Source organism: Sus scrofa, chromosome 1 (assembly GCF_054392235.1).
Source record: "Sus scrofa isolate SSC_HxYL_T2T_F1_AM1 chromosome 1, Sscrofa_HxYL_maternal_Yorkshire_Landrace_v2.0, whole genome shotgun sequence".
NCBI lineage: Eukaryota > Metazoa > Chordata > Mammalia > Artiodactyla > Suidae > Sus > Sus scrofa.
The window spans coordinates 30,517,224-30,536,962 of NC_139383.1; the positions used below are offsets into that span (position 1 = coordinate 30,517,224).

The 19,739-nt window shown below is 39.0% G+C and overlaps 1 protein-coding gene across 42 annotated transcripts in view; it reads right to left on the bottom strand.

Annotated features, from left to right (window-relative positions):
• EYA4 (EYA transcriptional coactivator and phosphatase 4) overlaps positions 1-19,739 on the bottom strand; it is a 314,555-nt gene that overhangs the window by 235,989 nt on the left and 58,827 nt on the right. For all 42 annotated transcript variants that reach the window (XR_014803299.1, XM_084955944.1, XM_084955832.1 and 39 more), the window contains one exon: positions 4,721-4,819. Coding sequence is in view for 35 of the 42 variants with exons in the window: in XM_084955832.1 (XP_084811958.1) it covers positions 4,721-4,753 (33 nt within the window). In the remaining 7 variants the exon portion in view is untranslated. The remainder of the gene's footprint in view (positions 1-4,720; positions 4,820-19,739) is intronic.

Below are 19,739 nucleotides of genomic sequence, written 5' to 3' on the forward strand. Positions count from 1 at the left end.
ACACACTTGGGATTTTCTCTTGAAGGCAAGAAGGACCTTGGAGGATGATAAGCAGAATAATGGTGTGATCAGGTATGGATATTAGGAATGCGACTCTAGAAGCGGCTTAAAGCAGAAAAACACAGTGAAGAGATAAAATTAAAATTCAAAATAAGGAGCTGCAGCCAAGACAACAACTTGGAGAGATATTCAAAAATTAAGACTGGATAGGACTTTGAGATAGAGATGAAAGACAAAAGAATGACTACCTATTTTCTGAATTGACCTACTCAGTAGCTGATGATGCCATCCACTAAGATGGGAGGTACAGGAACAGAGGGAGAAAGGGGGGAAACTGGGAGAGGAGAGCTGGTGAGTTTAGTTTTCATCTGCTGAGTCTGCAGACTTCAGTGCTTGCAGGCAGAAACGTCTGCCAGAGGCAGCTGAATATGCAAGCGCAAACACACACACTCTTAAAGACCATCTGAATATGTCAGGTTATTGTAACACCAGCTCACATTTATTGCATTTTTACTCTAAGAAGGGCACTGTGCTGAGCCCTTCATATAATGTCTTTTTTTTTTTTTTCTTTTGCTTTTTAGGGCCACATGTGTGGCATATGGAAGTTCCCAGGCTAGGGGTAGAATCAGAGCTGCAGCTGCACAGCCACAGCAAAGTGGGATCTGAGCCGTATCTGCAACCTACACCACAGCTCATGGCAACACAGACTCCTTAACCCACTGAGCAGGGCCAGATATCGAACCTGCGTCCTCATGGATACTAGTCAGATTCATTACCACTGAGCCACAACAGGAACTCCCATACAATGTCTTTTTATTATCCTTCCCCACCTTACAGAGGAGGAAGAGTTTATGAAATTTCCCAATAGTCACGAAGTATTTAAGTGTTAAGGATGTCTGACTTCACAACTCAAGTCCTTACCTTGTGCTGTATCACGCAAAACCCATTATAGGTTTTAGGACCAGATAAAAGTGGGTTCAATTCTAATCTCTCTTAAACAGTTCTTTGACCTTGATAGTCTCCAAGCCAGAGTTTCCTTTTTGTAAAGTGTTAACTATAGCGATTCCACTGCAAGGATATGGTGAGGGCTAGAGAGAGCACACGGAAAGTGCTAGATGTGCATTAAGTGTGCCATAAATGGCATCTACTGTTACATCTATACCCGGGCGGGGGGGGGAACTCTTCTTGAAGTAAAATAGCTATGATCTAAGTAAATTCCCTTTCATCTGACTATGAACTTTCTTTTAATTTCACCTTACTTGTTCTATATCTTAATAAACACTAAATACCATTTTTCATAAAGTTTTAAGAGATTAATTTACTCTGCAAGATTTAGTCATTTAAAGATTTCATTCAAATAGGAATCATTTCAATATAGTGAGAGTTTATTCTATAGAGATGAAAGTCCAAATAAGAAAAACGAAATGCAATAAGGCATGTAGATGTTATGGAGAGAGCTTTGGACTTGGAGTCAGAAGACCTTTGCGAAGTTCCAACTCTGAAGCTTACAAGCCAAGCCAATGTGAGCAAGTCACTTAATAGTCCCAAGCATCCCTCTGCACACATACAAGGTGAACAGATTGGCCTCTACGTTCTTAAATCTGAGAATGCCGAGGAAGGATTGATAATGTTATAAAAATCAAAGCCATTAACACTTGACACAAACTTCAAGTGGTTTAAACCACTCTAGAGGACCTATCAAACCACTCCACCGATCAGGAGCTTCCAATTAGACTCTAACCAGATCATAACCCTGAGGTGGAGAGTTCAGTGTTGGGAAGGGAGAAAAGAAAGGGAGAAGTGAAAGCCTTCTTTCCTTCTCTCGAAATCTCTCCCATTCTCACCACCAATTAAGTAGCTGGGTTTGAGCTGAGGGACCAGAAAGTCAGTCATTAACAACACTGACAACTTAATTAAAAAAAAAAAAATACTGAGTTCTGCAGCCCTAAAATATCACTGGGAGGAAATGCTATATTATGTACTAGTGCTGTTTTTCTGGAGGTTTTTTTTGTTTGTTTGTTTGTTTTTATTTTCAGGGACACATCTGGACCATATGGACATTCCCAGGCCAGGGATCGAATCGGAGCTCCAGCTGCCGGCCTAGGCCACAGCAACCGCAACACAGGATCCAAGTCACATCTGCAACCTACATGACAGCTCATAGCAACACCAGATCCTTAACCCACTGAGTGAGGCCAGGGATCAAATCCGCATCCTCATGGATTCTAGTTGGATTCATTTCCACTGCACCAGAACGGGAACTCCTGGGTTTCATTTTTTTAAACAGTGGTATGAAGTATCTTGGATACTCGCCTTACTCTACTGTTAAACCTAAGAATATATTCTCTCTAGCCTCTTTTAACTGTATTGAAACAAAAATTTGTCCTTAAGTATACACACACTCACACCCTAAGGTAATTAACTGCATCAACCATCCTGGTTTGCATGTACTTCACCTCTTTTAGCTTTGAAAATTCCATGTCCCTGGAAACAATCTAAATGTCCGTCGACAAATGAATGGATTGAGATGTGGTACCTACATAAAATGGAATGCTACTTAGCCATAAAAAAGAATGACATAGTGCCATTTGCAGCAACATGGATGCAACTAGACACCCTCATACGAAGTGAAGCCAGTCATGAGGAGGAAGACAAATACCATATGATATTACTTATATATGAATCTAAAATACGGCACAAAGGAACTTATCTACAAAACAGAGAGAGACTCACAGACATAGAGAACAGAGGGGAGGGGGGAGAGAGGAAGCAGTGGGATGGACTGGGAGTCTGAGTTTAGTAGATGCTAACTATTACATTTAGAATGGATAAGCAATGAGGTCCTACTGTATAGCTCAGGGAACTATATCCAGTCTCTTGGAATAGACCATGATGGAAAATAATATAAGAAAATTATATATATATATATATATATATATATATATATACACACACACACATATGCACACATATACACACACACACACTTATATGCATGACTGGGTCACTTTGCTGTACAGCAGAAATTGGCCCAACAGTGTAAATCAACTATACTCCAATAAAATTTTGTTTTAATTCCATGTCCCAAAAAACTCCTGAGTCTCTGGAAAATAAGGACAGTTGGTCAATCTAACACACACACACATGCACGCACTCACACGTATACACAGACACAAACTTTTAGGTACCTCTCAGTGTGTTAGAACAAAGTGCAGATGAACAGTAGCCCCCTCATGAAGCAACACCACTAAGACGATACCCTTCACTCAGCTATATATATGGTTGCACTTCACACTTCTGCTGCCACCGGGATCCATAAACATGCAATGGCATGGGTGACCTATCATCACGCTATCATCCATTTTGCTAAAGTCCAGGCTATGAATACTTAAGGCTACGAATACTTTCAAAAACCAACATTAAAAAGAGAAAACTACTGTGAAGCTTCAGCCTCCCAACTGCCCTTTGTCTACTTTTCTAAAAACTTAGGTAATTTTCAAAGAATACTATCTCTACCACTTGATAGGTTTTTTAAAAATAGTTTCATGGCTTTCAGATTTTTGTTGCATTTTTCCTATAATGATGCCACATAAAATTAAATAATAATAATATTCTATAGAAATAAATTAGACAATGGTCATGTCTAGAAATTAAAAACTCGACTGTCATTTCATCCAAAAGAAGTACGTAGCAGAAAACAAATTAACTTGCAGTGGCATGTAGTCACCAGAACACACATCACTCTCAATTTTAAAAGGAAATGCAAGTACACGTATTTCCTTACTTGTGACATCACTAACTGTCTGTGGGCAGAACAGCTTGGGCCGTAGTTGGCAGTACTGTGGGCGTTGGGGGTGGGAAACTTTCCATAGACTCCAGTTCTACACACTGAAGACCTAGTTTCATGGAGACACTACTAATATGCTATGAGGAAAAGCCATAAGAATCCTTTCCCTTTGAGGAGTTCACCTTGTGGCTCAGAGGAAACGAATCCGACTAGTAACCATGAGGTTGCAGGTTCGATCCCTGGCCTTGCTCGGTGGGTTAAGGATCCAGCATTGCCGTGAGTTGTGGTGTAGGTCACAGATGCGGCTCAGATCCTGTGTTGCTGTGGCTGTGGTGGAGGCTGGCAGCTACAACTCCAATTCACCCCCTTGCCTGGGAACCACCATCTGCCCCGGGTGCGGCCCTAAAAAGCAGGAAAAAAATAATACTCCTTTCCCTTCGAGAAATCTGAATCTTAGAATGGATCCCACCAATCCTGTGCCTTCTTCACGCTGCAAAAAGCTTAACAAAATAAGGAAATCCCTTCAGCACTGTGGTCACCATCCTGGAAATGAACAATATGCTTCTCCTTTCATGCTTCTGACATTCAACAACACACACACTGTCCAAGCACATTTGGAAGAAAACCCAGTAAAAAAGCTGTGTAAAATTGTTTTAGACCGTCAAAAACACCTGGCGTGATTTCAACGCCCTTGTCTTTTTACCACTGGCTTTTACAAGGAGACAATCAAGGGAGAGCGCAAAACACAATACTGTAAAGTAGAAACAGCACAAATTTTCCAAGGTCCCTTTTATGACCTTGAAAAAGAATTCAAAAGCTGACCAAACATGTTGAACAAAAAACTTGCTTTTTACAATATTTTTCTTTTAGTTTGATTTTTATTAGTCTTACCACAACATTTTTCAACAAAACTGAAATTGCATTAAGACTTACTGATTGTTCATTTAAATCCTGGGAGTCTTCCATGTGGTTTTCTTACTTCTCCTGCCACTCCCACGCAGAGGCAGCTTCCTTCAATTAAAAATGGCCTACCTAAAACAAACAAACAAAAAAAAATGAAAACAAAGTAGAAAAAATGAAAAAGTTATCTTTTTAAATGATTTGTAAAATTACTGAAACTTGGATTTATGTGATAGTTGGTAAATTGTAGAAGCGTTACTTTTCAAGAACAAAATCCATTAATATTGTCCCTCTTATCTGATAGAAATAATGATCTTGAAAATCACATCATTGTAAAATTGAGATATTCAGCTACTCAGGCATCCCACAGATAAATAAAAACATCTGAGGACAGGCTGGGAGACCCAGTCTGTAATAAACACCTAGTCTACTACTTTGCTGAGAGGTCTGCTGCTAAGCAATGGGCAGACTAAAAATTAAGAGTTTGCACTAACCATTTTCTAAAGTACATAAAATTGAAAAAACATAATGTATATTTTAGTATGCAGCTTTCTATTACAGGAAAATCTGTCTGAATTGCCACATGATCACTATTAAGAATAGTTATAAAAATATAATGTAAAATGCATGACCAATTTTTAAAAAAGAACGAAAATAAGACTAGATAAAGAAGGTATTACAGAAATATATGGCAAGGAAAACTGGTCAGTAAACTACAGTAAGACACAACTTCTCGGAAAAAAAAAAAGTTCACCTTGGGAGTTCCCGTCATGGCTCAGTGGAAACAAATCTGACTAGCATCCATGAGGATGCGGGTTTGATCCTTGGCTTTGTTCAGCGGGTTAAGGATCTGGCATCACCGTGAGCTGTGAGTAGGCTGCACACACGGCTTGGATCCTGCATTGCTGTGGCTGTGGCGCAGGCCAGCAGCTACAGCTCTGATTCAACCCCTAGTCTGGGAAGCTCCATATGCTGCAGGTGCAGCCCTGAAAAGACAAAAAAAAAAAAAAAGTTCATATTTACTTCACACCATATATTAAAATTTTTCCAGGCAAATTGAAGTTTAAAAAAACTTTGAGAAAAATAGCCATAGATATTTTTTAATTTCCAAATAGAACAGACTTACATAATAGAAGTATGTAATGGAATACAACATAAAAAAGCCTTATCACCCCCATGAATTTACCCCCTCACACACACACAAATAAAAGATAAAAGGAAATATACAAAGAAATATCTTTTTTTTTTTGGTCTTTTTAAGGTCTGCACCCATGGCATATGGAGGTTTCCAGGCTAGTGGTCAAATCCGAGCTGTAGCTTCTGAGCTGTAGCTGCTGGCCTACACCACAGCCACGGTAACAGTAACTCTGATCCAAGAGGTGTCTGTGACCTAGAACAAGGTGTTCTAGATGTAAATCTAGATGTAAAGTTCTAGATGTAAACCTAGAACAAGGCATTCTATATGTAAACCTAGAACAAGGCATTCTAGATGTAAACCTAGAACAAGGCATTCTAGATGTAAAGATGTCATCCTTTGTGCTAAAGGGGGGCCTGAAAAATGGCGACTGGAAAAAGCCCAACTGTTTGCCTTGTACCTCACACCTCCATCTTTCTTCTCCCATTCTCCCCCATCTTCTGGTTCTCCGCATCAAATCTGGATCTCTCTCTCCCTTATCCTGCTTCTTGCTGACCCCTTGCTTGCTCCTTCTATTCTAGCAGACCTCCTGATCCCTGGCCCTGTGCACCACCCCCATCCCTGGTGACTAGGACAACTCTGGCACAGGCTGGTTTTGGATATGGTGTCTACCTTAGGAAGGACCAGTCACCAGGCCAATGGATGCTGACCTGAAAAGACTCAATACCTGCCAGCATCACGATCCCTCCCCTGCCTCCTCCAGGGAGGAATCTGGATGGGTCATCTCCTTTTTAGAGTCATTTTCTCCTTGCTACCTGGACAACAAACTAGCCAAGTGCTCTCCTGAAGAAGAGGATCAGAGGCACCTTTTCATTCTGATGATGGATGGGTAAGATGAATGGCAAAAACACTGTACAAGAGTACAAAGAGAAGGGACATGGATCTGGCTGTGTAAAAATAAGACAAAACTATGCATTTCTGAATATAGAAGAACAGCTCCAAAAGTAAAAGGACACAACAGATTATGAAAAATATCTTCAGTAAATATTATAAAAGTGACATTGAGAACAGAGAAATTGGTAAGGAAAAGTTTAAGGGCCTATCTGATGATTAAGCAAGGATATTAAAATACAAATCATTATTAAAAATGTAAATAATAAACAAACATTTGGAAGGGCGCTCACATTCACAGTCACTAAAATATGTAAATTTAAGCAACAAGCATACATTTGGGGCTTCTGTCTACATCTTCCATAACTAAACCAATTTTTGGGGTCTTTTTAGGGCTACAAGCGTGGCATGTGGAGGTTCCCAGGCTAAGGGAAATCGGAGCTGTAGTTGCTGGCCTACACCACAGCCAGAGCAATGCCAGATCAGAGTAGCGTCTGCAACCTACACTACAGCTCACGGCAACAGTGGATCCTTAACCCACTGAGCTAGGCCCAGGATCAAACCTGTGTCCTCATGGATGCTAGTCAGATTCATTTCCACTGAGCCACAACAGGAATTCCCAACAACTAAAACCTTTCTCTTTTTTTTTCTTTTTTTTTTTTTTTTGCTTTTGCTTTTTAGGGCCACACCTGTAGCAGATGGAGTTTCCCAGGCTAGGGGTCACCAATTATTGCTACAGCTGCCAGCCTACGCCACAGCCACAGCAATGTGGGATCCAAGCCGCATCTGCAACCTACACAACAGCACATGGCAAAGCCGGATCCTTAACCCACTGAGCGAGGCTAGGGATCGAACCCGCAACCTCATGCTTCCTAGTCAGATTCATTTCTGCTGCGCCACGACGGGAACTCCATTTTTTAAAAACATTTTATTTTTATTTTTATTTTTTTTTAAATACTACTAATACCCAATTTCGGAAAGGATACAGTGAAAATGGTGTCCTTATTCAACTTTCAGTGATAATGTCAAGCTTTCTAACGCTTTTGGAAGGAAATCTATTTCTGCATTTTAAAATATGTCTAAACTCATCTAGCAATATTAACTTTCTAAAGAGTAAACGATCCTCCCTAAAAGCCAAGAGGCATTCGCTACAGTTATTTATGATAATAAAAATCGGAAACAGCCTCAGCTTTGTAGAGCACTGATTAAACAAATTATACTCAATAAATTTAAGGTAATATAATTTAAAGATCAAAAGTATAATCATAAAAAAGATATGGAAAACAAAAAATGTTATTGATTGTATATTATGTGAAAAAATCAGAACACCAAATTTTAGTTCCTTTAATACTAATGTACAACTAAGCATGTATTTGGATATTGATTAAAAAGAAACATCAGGGGTTCTGGTTTCGGCTCAGTGGGTTAATAACCTGACATAGGCTCCATGAGGACCTGGCTTCTCTCAGTGAGTTAAGGATCCAGCATTGCAGCAGGCTGCAGCACAATCACAGATGCAGCTCAGATTCAGTGTTGCTATGGCTGTGGCACAGGCCCGCAGTTGCAGCTCCAATTTGACCCCTAGCCTGGGAACTTCCATATGCACAGCCTTAAAAAAAAAAAAAAAAAACTCAAAATAAAAATAATCTGATGAAGAATTATACCTTTGAGTTCACCTACTTTGATTATTGCTGATTTTACTGTCTGTCCAATAAGTAAAACATTTTTCCACTATAACCTGGAAGCACTTGGTAAGTAAAAGTAAATGATGCTGAAATATTTTACAAGAAATCAGTGAAAATGAATTTTCTGGAGAGCAGACCCTTTCTGCAAGCGGCCTCTGTGGCTTTCTACCTGGAATAAATTTCAAAGCTGTGTAATCTCTTTACAGGTAGGCCGCCTTTATCTCATTTACGAGTATTATCTCCAGCACCTGGCTCGGTGTCTGGCAAGCATTAGGTGGTGAGCAAATATTAATTGAATGTATGATACAATTAATTAGTGGATCAAATCAAACATAATGTATCTGATAATGTGGAAAAAAATGTAAACAGCCAGATAATTTTACTTTTGAAAACTCTGTCTCAAATATGTGTCTATTTTAAGGAAAATGCTGTTCTATCTTATGTTTTTCAGGTAACGTAGTGTAACTTTTCAGAAAATTTAATATTGAGAATTATCCACCGGGCATTTTCCTATTCACCCAACCTAACAAGAAAATATAATAACATTACTATTGATATCAGTGTAACCTATTATTCACTAATAATATAACATGTTTTAGTTTCCTAAGGTTGCAATAAAAAAGTCCTACAGACTGGGTGGCTTAAACAACAGAAATTTATTCTCTCAGTTTTGACAGCAAGAAACCCAAAATTATGTTTCTCTTTTGTTCCTTTTTTGTTGTTGTTGTTGGATAATTTCCTTTTATTTCATGCTTGTGTCCTCTTTCTTTTTAGTTTTTGTGAATGTATTGTTTGGTTCTGATTTGTAGTTGCCCATTTTTCAAGTGTGTTAACCCATTCCTATTATCTGCTTGCTTTAGCTTTAGCTGACAGTCATATAGGCTCAAAAACACTCTTAAAAAAAAAAAGAGGGAGAGTCTAGATTTTCTTATTTTCCTTCCCCACACTGTATGATTTTGAAGTCCTTTTTTATATCTTCATGATTATCCTTTTGCTGTTCTTTGTGTGTATGTATGACTGGGTCACTTTACTGTATAGCAGATATTGACAGAACATTGTAAAACCAAGTATATTTTAAGAAAAAAAAATTTAAAAAAAGAAATCCTAAATTAGCATGTTGGAAGGTCCACACCCTCTCTGGAGGCTCTGGGAAAGAATCATTCTTTGCTTCTTCCTAATTTCTGGTGTTTGCCAACAATCCTTGGCGTCCCCCCGGCTTGTAGACATATCCCATCATCTCTGCCTCCATCATCACACAGCATTTTTCCCACCTATTTCTGCACACAGCCTTCTGTGTGTGTGCCTCTGTATCCAAATGTCTCTGTTCTTATAAGTACATCAGTCATTGGACTAGGACCCATTTTAATCCAGTAACACCTCATCTTATCTGCAAAGACCCTATTTCCAAATAAGGTTCCATTTACAGCTAAGGAGGTTAGACCTTAAACATACTTTTCAGGATACACAATTCAACCCACAACACATGGACAGTTATCACACTGAAATGATTATTCAGATGTGATCAAGACTTAAATGTAATATTTCCAGAAAAGCTACACAAGAATTCAATAAAGGAGACTCATCATTAAGAAAGAAGTGATCATTTTCTAGAAGGACCAGCATCTCAGGACACAAGTGATAACTCAGGTGAAATTAAGACTTCAAGAAAGATGTTGAGGAGTTCCCGTCATGGCGCAGTGGTTAACGAATCCGACTAGGCACCATGAGGTTGCGGGTTCGGTCCCTGCCCTTGCTCAGTGGGTTAAGGATCCGGCGTTGCCGTGAGCTGTGGTGTAGGTTGCAGACGCGGCTCGGATCCTGCGTTGCTGTGGCTCTGGCGTAGGCTGGTGGCTACAGCTCTGATTAGACCCCTAGCCTGGGAACCTCCATATGCCGCGGGAGCGGCCCAAGAAATAGCAACAACAACAACAAAAAAAAAAAAAAAAAGACAAAAGACCAAAAAAAAAAAAAAAAAGAAAGATGTTGAAACATAAGAGAATTAAGCAAAAATAGCCTTTTTTTTTTTTTAATCACTGGTTCAGAATCTAATTGTTCCAGTTTGGGAGCTATCTGCATCAATCCATGTTATAACACAATACTTTTATGGTTCCTTAAAATTGAGGTTAATTGTTACTTAGTTTAACTGTTTTACAGCAACGTGAATTTCTGTCTTTGCCAAACACACTAAGGTACTAAAATATTATGAGCCCAGTGATTTTATATTACTATACCGAGTAAAACTACCTGGGCTAATTGCAAACACAGTATTATTTTACACCATAATTTAGCAATGGATGTTATGCTAAATCCTTTAACATTTGGTTTTCACAAATATATGAGAAAAAGACAAGAACACTCTTCGAATCAAGTAAGAAGTATTACCTCATAATAAAGATATAAAATTAAGGAATAACAGTAACCTCATGCTGTTTTATGAGGCAATAATCTAGTTCCCAGCTCTATTTCAAGACCATTCCCCCAGAAAAGGTGAATTTAAAATAGTAATAATAGCAACTTCACTCATTCCAAGTTAGACTATTTCTCCTAAGGTTAGGTTTTCAATATACAGAAAATGAATCATATCCTTTTCTTTATTCTCTGCTCTAAATGTAAGGTGGAAACTCCTATTCTTAGAAAATCAGATTTTCAAAAATCACAATCCTTCTAACTTAAATATATAATGAAATTTATGCACGAAATGTTTAAAATAACTCTCAAAAATGGAATGAGGGACTGAGGCGTAGGCCAGGTGGTAGAGACAGCAAGTGACCTTGTGCCTTTAAGAAAGAGATATTGAATGAAGTCAAAGGAGTTCCTAGAATTTGTGTGATGTCACCCTAGTCTTCTTTCTGATCAAACCATCAACAAAAATTAGATTGTCCAGGCATGCTTGATTCTGGCTAAATAAACACAAACATGGGGGGGGGGCCTCTCTGTGCCAAGGTGGGCATATGACAAAGACAGAAGCTGCAGGGATGCTCCTCCACCTCTGGATTACAGACACATATGGACACATACGGCAAGGCCCCCCACTGGTCATCAAAACCTCTGGGCTTTGTCATCAACTCCTTGCCCACTCCTCTCCATTCAATACATGGCCACGTCCTATCAACACTTCACAGTTTTCATTCAAATTTCTCCATGTTCCTCTCCTCGCTGTTTCAAGCCATGGTCATCCCTAGACTGGACCAACGGCCTCCTAAGGGCCCTCCAGTCCCGCTCCCTGGACCATACGGTTCACAGGGCAGAGTGATGATAATTTTAAAATAAAGCCCTGACTGTATTCTCTTAAAACAATTAATAACTCTACCTCTTCTTTAGGATAAACCAGAAGTTCTTTCATTGGTCCCACTTGCAGACATGGCACTGCATCTCTCTGCCAAAATGTCCCAAGATGGGTAACCAGTAATCAGGTGCTTTTTGTTCCCTGCAGCCACTGATCAAGGTGGGCATTCCCAGGGAGAGCTCCATCGTCCGTCTCCCTGATGTCCAGTTCTTGTTCCCCTGTCTTTGTCATCCTCTCACCCTGTCGCTATCATGGCACTGCCCTGCAGCCAAAGGCTGGGCATTCCACCAGGAGCCTCCTGTTGGCAGGGGCGGCGGGGGGTGGGGAGGGTGTACACAGCAGAGGCCAAGTTTGCTTCCTGCTGAAATGCAAAGAAGAAAAGAGGAGGAAAGAGACTGCAGTCCCATGTTCCAAATGTCTAGTGTTTCCCCTAGGGAAAGATGTAAAGATTGAAGGCTGCCCAAACTCCTGTTCCGGCCCCTGTGCAGGCTCTGGAATGGGGATGGAGGTGCATGGACAGTCCCGTCCATAACCTCTGGCACAGCCCCCTTTCAATCTAGGTAGGGGCTTTGGAGAATGTCTGTACCCGTGCAGTTTCCTGGGCCAAGGGAGAGTGTCACGCCACTATATTCTATCATCCAGAACAGCTATGCTATTATTTGACTTGCAGATTATCACATTGCAAGTGAATTTTCAAAAATATTTATGTACCAAATAAAGGCTTGCTTGCACAGGGGTATATATCCATCTATTACACTGAATCATATTCAATTTATAACACATTAGGTTCCCCAGGGCTTTTCCAGTGACATCAAATTGTTTCATTCTAATGACTTGTTACAATCCCAAGTGCTCAGGACGGGGGGGCGGGGGGCCTGGGGAAGTAGGCTGGTCCTCCTTCAGTGGTAAAATCTCCAGGATATAAAACTTGGGAGCTCTTTACCATGTGTAAAAAGCTGGTCGGCTACAGAGAGATAGAAAGGAGCTGACCCAGAAAGAGAAGCAAAAGCGGGAGATTGCAAGGAAGTCCTGGCAGAACCAAAGTCCCTGGATCTTGTTACTCCTGAAGTCTCACCATCTCTCCATCCTTCCTGCCGCTTCATTGTTCAATTCTTCCCTGGATTCCATGAGCAATCTTCATAATCGCCAATTAAATTCTCTCCTTCACTAAGCATACGGCCTCACATAAAACTGCAATTGTATAGGAAGTCTAACAATTTATATTCCCATGACACGATTGAGATATAAGAGCTGGGATCAACTGTCAAGAAAGGGATTGCTTTCACGTCCCCTGCACCAGGTTACCCTCACTGCCCTCCAAATTTCATTAATGGGTCTGGGAAGCTGGGTCAGGCACCGGCTGGTTCCAACTGCTCAGGCAACATGCCAGAGAGGGAAGCCAACAGCACAAAGAACACCTAGCTCCAATTCTATGGCCAACTGTTCAGAGAGCTAAGATGGGCATTCTGTGGCCATGCACGTGACTCGCATCCCTGCTTGGACCAAAAGAAAACAGCAAAGGTGGCCAAGAAACAGATCTAGATGATCAGTAAAGCCTGACTTCAATCTCCCTAAATGAAGCTGAGCTGCAAAGTGGATACTGAGCTATTTTTGAACTGTTTATAAAGACAGGACATGGACTTTACAAAATGGTCCATTTAACACGAAACGTTTGCAAATGATGGGGCTAATTTCTCATGCTAAAAAATTATAACAAGCTGACTTTCAGGATAACCACTGGGGTCCTTAGTGACAGGCTCACTGGATGGCAGTAATCTTTCTGGAATTATAAAGTAATCACTTAATTTTTGACAAGCAGAGCCAGGAAAGGTTTTCGATTTTGTGTTTGCTAATTGTCAATGGTTAGTTAGCAAGTGGGTTACTTAGAAAACACAGATGCAGTTGTAACCGGATGATCTCAGAGAAACAGCTGGAAGAATTCTGAGCTTGGGCAATTTTTGATACACCTACACACTCACACTAACTCTATAAACCAACTTTCCTTCTCACGCGCTGCCATCGTTGCCCCTCCCAATCTAAGCTTCGCACTGACTCTGCAGAGCTTTCTCAGTGCAGGATCATGGTTCGCCTGGCCGGCTCTCCGGTAGCCTGGCAGAAAAGAACTATTCGAGCCCTTTCTTACAGCAGTCTGTTTTTTTCTCAGCCATAAACCTCTTCTTCATATCTAAGAACCCTTTGCGGTAAAAAAATATATGATCGCATGCATTACTTAACACACATCTGCTGACTTTACACACTCCTTGAGGCAAATGTGTTTCAATTTGAAAGAATTTAAGAATCTAGCTAAGTGAAGTCAGCCATACAATGAGACACCAACATCAAATGCTTTCACTGACATGTGGAATCTGAAAAAAGGACAGAATGAACTTTTTTGCAGAACAGATACTGACTCACAGACTTTGAAAAACTTACGGTCCCCAAAGGAGACCATTTGGGGGGTTGGGGGAATGCACTGGGGTTGTGGGATGGAAATCCTATAAAATTGGATTGTGATGATCATTGTACAACTATAAATGTAATAAATTGAGTAATAAAAAAATTTTAAGTAAAATAAAGTGTATTATCCTCATCAAAAAAAAAAAAAAAAATCTAGCTCCTAAGTTTAGTATTCAACTCTTGAAACCCTCAAAGTCTAAAACATGGCTTGTTGGGGGAAATACAAATTTAGGGATTCTAAGTAAAGACTTCTGGAATGAAACTATGTGAGTCCTTGCTTTATTTACTACTGGATAACTGTGCAGCCTTGGGATAATTCATCAACACCTCTACATGTAATTCTCTTCATCCATAAACCTAGGACAATAATCATACCTGTATTATATTTTGTTAGGATTAAATGCAACCAGGTATTTCAAAAACGTAAGCCATTTACTAGTGACAGAATGAAAGAACATTTCTGCTTTTTTATTTCACTCTTCACACAGTGAATTTTAATTCATCTTTCATTTTTTCTATACTGAAGGATTATACCTATGCAATTTCTTTGAAAATTGTTTTTAACTCTGCTCAACTAAAAACTATTATATTAATCAGTTATTTCCAAGAACTAGAGGTTAGCAGGGAAAAGTCACTAGCCTTTGACCAATTCTCTGATTTCAACTTAGTTTTTCTAAAAATGAGTAACTATTTGATTTTTGATATCTTGATCAAATCACTAGCCTTTACGCCTTTTGATTTTGCCATTCAACATAACATCGAAGTTGGGATTGGTTTCTTTAGCAGTGAGAGATTGATGCTGCCAGTAACAGAATTATAGATGGGTATATGAAAGAGAAGGGAACACATTTTTAGAAAATAAAGCGTGAGAAAGGAATGAGCATTCAGAGTTAATGAGATGCTAAGAAGTCTTGAATTGGCAAAAGCAGGAGTAAAGTGCTACATATCTGTGAATAAATACAACTGGTTATTAGTTTATTTTGATAGCTTTAAAACACAAAAAAAGAATGGCAAATATGACGTAACTGCAATGACACATCTGCTTCGAATTTCAGAAAAAATAAGAAACAGTGATTGGAATTAAGGAACAACTCGAAGGCTGCTATGATGATCTAGATAAGAGATCAGGAGACCTTGAACTGATACGGTGGCTGAAAGAAGCCTGCAGAAAAGGTGCGTATGGGGGAAAACATGAAAGACAAATCACTAGGACATAGGAAATATATGAACATACTACAACTGATAAGGCAAATGTAACTTTCAAGTGTCACACTTTGACTCTTGAGAAATTGGTGCTATAGAAAAGTTAAGCAGAAAAGATACATTTGTGTGTTATTGTTTTTGTTGTCATTATGTTCATTCATGAAGATGGGCATAAAATAACGGTAAAAGGCAATGTGTGAAGGAGGAAGTCTGAGCAGTTTGCCTCTTTTACTGAAGAGGGGCTAAAAACAACTCAGCCCACTATCTGACTCAGCAAGGAAGCTTGTCATGTGATACAGCCTTTGAGAAGAGAATAGAAGAAAATAATTATCTGAGATAAATCAAACCATCAGCACAAATATAAATTCTAAATAATTACTGCATTGCTGGCATGGGAACCTTAAGCCAAAATATTAAAATCAAGACTGATCCAGAGACTTGAAACCTCAAGACGCCAAGGGATCAAATGAAACATTGGTGCATGGGGCATGAAGGATTCTGAGAGGAAAATTCATCGAAATTGATAAACTACATCAGGAAATAAAACACAATAGAGACAACAGATGCAACAACAGGGGAACTGAAATTCAAAAATTTGATATTAAGGAAAATCTGAAAAATGTCATAAATAAGTATGCTTAAAACACTTAAAGAGACAGAAGGAATAAAAACAAAATTGAAAGAGCCACACATTACAAATTATGAAAAACACACAAATTTTGAAAAGAACCATAAAGCGTTTTCTAACATATAGCCGTTCAAATTCCAAAAAGGAAATCAATGAATTAAACAGCAGATTAGACTGAGCTAAAGAAACAATTTATGAAGTAGAGAGTAAAACTCAAGAAAGTACCCATCCTCCATAAAGAAGTTAATGAAAACAAAACCATAGCGATGACATAAAGACAAATGTATCTTTTCTAATCAAATTTTCTATATCACCAATTTCTCAGGAATGAAGGTGTGACACCTGAAAGTCATATATTTTTTGGTGGGGGGGGGGTAGGGGATCCAATATATAAGAAAATGCACATGAGATAAATATACCAGTAAATTTCATTTACCTAGAGACAAATTACATGCTTGAATTGTGTCTGTAGTGAATAATAGTTAAGAATTTAATTAAATATGATGCTATTTGCTTCCTAAAATTTGGGACACCTAAGGAGAATTTTATTCATCCATATTTTTGAAATCAGACATCCAAGAAAGTTTGAATACCTTCTTTTCTCTCAATAAATTTCCCTACAGCATCAGAGTATAAAAGGATTCCATTGGCTTTGTAACTGCATTAAAAGTAGGATCACATTTACAAAATTTGCCATTATAGTTTCTAAAAATCCAAAGAACCTTATAAATACTTAAGTTGAAAGAATGCAAGCCATAATACCTCAAATGAATTTGGTGCTGCAGTTCAATTCCGTGTTTTGCTTCCCTGCTACATGTTTTGACTTTAAGGGTAAACTTAAAGACTTAGAGAGATAGAGAAAGAATATGAAGGAAATCCACAGAGTCTTATGTAAATTTAAAGACTTAGACAGAGAGATAAAGAATATGAAGGAAATCCACAGAGTCTTATTTCTTTGTCTCGGGATCATGAGGAGTATAGAAGTAAGTGGAGTTTGTTAACAGACTGATCACATAAGTTTGTAGATACAGTACTTTTTTAGCTGTAGTGAATATAATTATCTACCTCTTTCCTTCTTTCAATTCTGCCTTATACATTAGTTCTAAAAAAAAATCTACCTTTCAGGAGTTTCTGCTGTGGCACAGTGGGCTAAGGATCCAGCATTGCCACAGCTGTGGAGTGGGTTGCAGCTGCAGACAGGATTCAATTCCTGGCCTAGGAACTTGCATATGCCAAAGCTGCAACCCAAAAAAAAAAAATTCTACCTTTCAGAACTTCCCTTCTGGCCTGCCCAGAAGAGCCATAAAGCAGAAACTAAATCCTCCTTTCCCGTGAACAGCAGGCTATTACAGATATTAAGAGAGTCCTATCACTCATGTCACCCCTAAATCTTTTTTTCCTCAAGTTAGGTACCCCTGGTTAATAAGACCACATCTTTAATTTTTAAAAGTCTTTGTTTCCCAATAAGAACTGTGGAGGAATTCAGTCAACCACAAGAGCATAACTGCCTAGAAAATGCATTAAAGGGAAGGTAGATAGGAAACAGGTCATAGTACATTATTATTTTTAAACCATTCAATTATAAATTGACATTAGATTAATACAGATGGGCATTAATATCTACCAAGTATCCCATTCATACCCAGACAGAAACGGAAAGGAACCCCCAGCAAGCTGAAATAGAAATGAATACATTTTCAAAGGGGTAAGCACGGTCCTTTGAGAAAGATCCTAAGGGTTTTGTTTGTTGCTGGCTTAACACTGAATTACTCTTCAGAAAAAAATTAAAGAAAAAAAAAAAAAAGACTACGGTTTAAACTGCAGGAAGGTTTGGTTTGCCTAGGACTTAGCCATGCCTGGGCCTGACTGGAGAATCGCTGGGTTCAGTTCCCAGGGCTCCAAGTGTTCTGGGGCCTCAGGACTCTCTCGGGAAAGAACTCTTCCCGAGGAAAAGCTGGTGCACCATAAAGCCCGAGCCAAGTCTGAGTCCCAAGTCTCAGGGCTGCAAGAAAAGAATAAAGAAACCAATAAACCAACAAAAAGCTGGTTGACTACACTCTCCAAAGATGAGTGGAAGGGCAGATGGCATCTGTGTCCTCTTTGGGTGCTGTGCTCAGGGAAGGTGCAATTCTTTACTCATCTGCTGCTACTTTGTGGCACCAGCTGTTCAATCAAGGAGAAGTGAAGTCTGACTCTGAGAGACTATGTGCTTTTTATACATGACTTTTAAAACTTGGAGAAAACAAAAATGAAGAGGGTAAAGAAAGCTTAGAAAAATACTGATAAACCTGGTAAGAAAAAGACCACAGTGGATAAGAATTTAAAATGTGAGACTTGAGACTCAGGAAGATGAGAGAAGAGCAAAATAATCTGCCTCCTTTTGATTCAACTAAATATAAATACACTGGTAGTAGATTTGTGAACACTGGTCCCTTCCATATTTTTGATGAGTGCTGTGGTTTCTCCTGGTCTGCAGTCTGCTCCAGACCTAACTGGGGCTTCAGCCAAGTTCTCGCTGAAACATCTGAAAAACCGTAATAGCTACTGAAGAGGCTTCAGATGCTTCTCAGACACTGCTGTGGCCTGCATCTGAACAAGCCAACTTCGTCTTTAATGCCTTAATTTTTTTTTCATGGTCATCAAAAAGAAAAACACAATGAGTTTCTTTAAAGGAAATATCGAAGATACACAAATGCAAAATATTCTTGTTCCTCTATTAAGACCGTATCTTACAAACACATGGTTCCCTCTATATCATGTTTGAATGAATGAACAGATAAGTAAATAAGGAAACACTCCTAAAGGCACATAAAATCAGGAAATAGACAACTTTAATTTCATGAAGTTTCAGACTGAAGCAGGCAAACAAAATCAGAGATTTCCTCGTCTGCCATGACTCAGTGCATGGCTTTGGGAAAACCTTGTAATTTCTCCATACTTCAGTTTCTCACCCTATAAAAGGAGTATATTACTTGAAATTTAATTCCCTCACAGCAGTGAGCGTTTTGATTCAACATTTATAAAAGGCTTTTTAGCGTCCCTGATTAATAGGCAAAATACTGTGGTAGCTGTATAATCCGCTTTCCAAAAAGCATAAAGGTAACTGGTAAATCAGATGTAAAATAATACTTTACTTGAGAAATAAATACCGGTCACATGTATTACTTCTCCATTCCGTTTTCTGAGTAATAAAAATGACTTCTCACAGAAAAAGTATCAAATTAATACGCAAGCCAGCTGAAGTGTTATCATCACAGGCTTACCTTCATTTGGGGGGAAAGGCAGTTGTTTTGTTTTTTCAGACCGTCCCGCATGTTTATATGGTAAAGTCAGGAATGCTGGGCTTGGTTTTGAAGGCCTCTAGCGTATTCATTGGTTTCTGGCATTCTAACGCACTCTACTCTTATAACCATAAAAGTACTCTTGAGTGCTTCTGGAAATATATAACAAATCCTTAATCAATTTAAGACTGTTTTAACTGCATACATGAAATTTCTTGGGAGGAAAATGTTAGCTATTCTACACACATATAGTACTTAAGTTAGCAAGAGAGTTCCTTCTCAAAGGCACAGAGCGGTCTCCCCATAGTAATATAATTTTCAGTTTTATGTGCCTAAGTCCTATTGAATCCCTTAGAATAACAGGAAATTCTGCAGGAAAAAAAAAAAAAACTCACAAAAATTGATAGCCATATTTATCCACTGCTGAAGGAATAAGTTAGCTCTTTTGAGTTGACTTACTCTTTTAAGGCACTAGGTAACCACTAA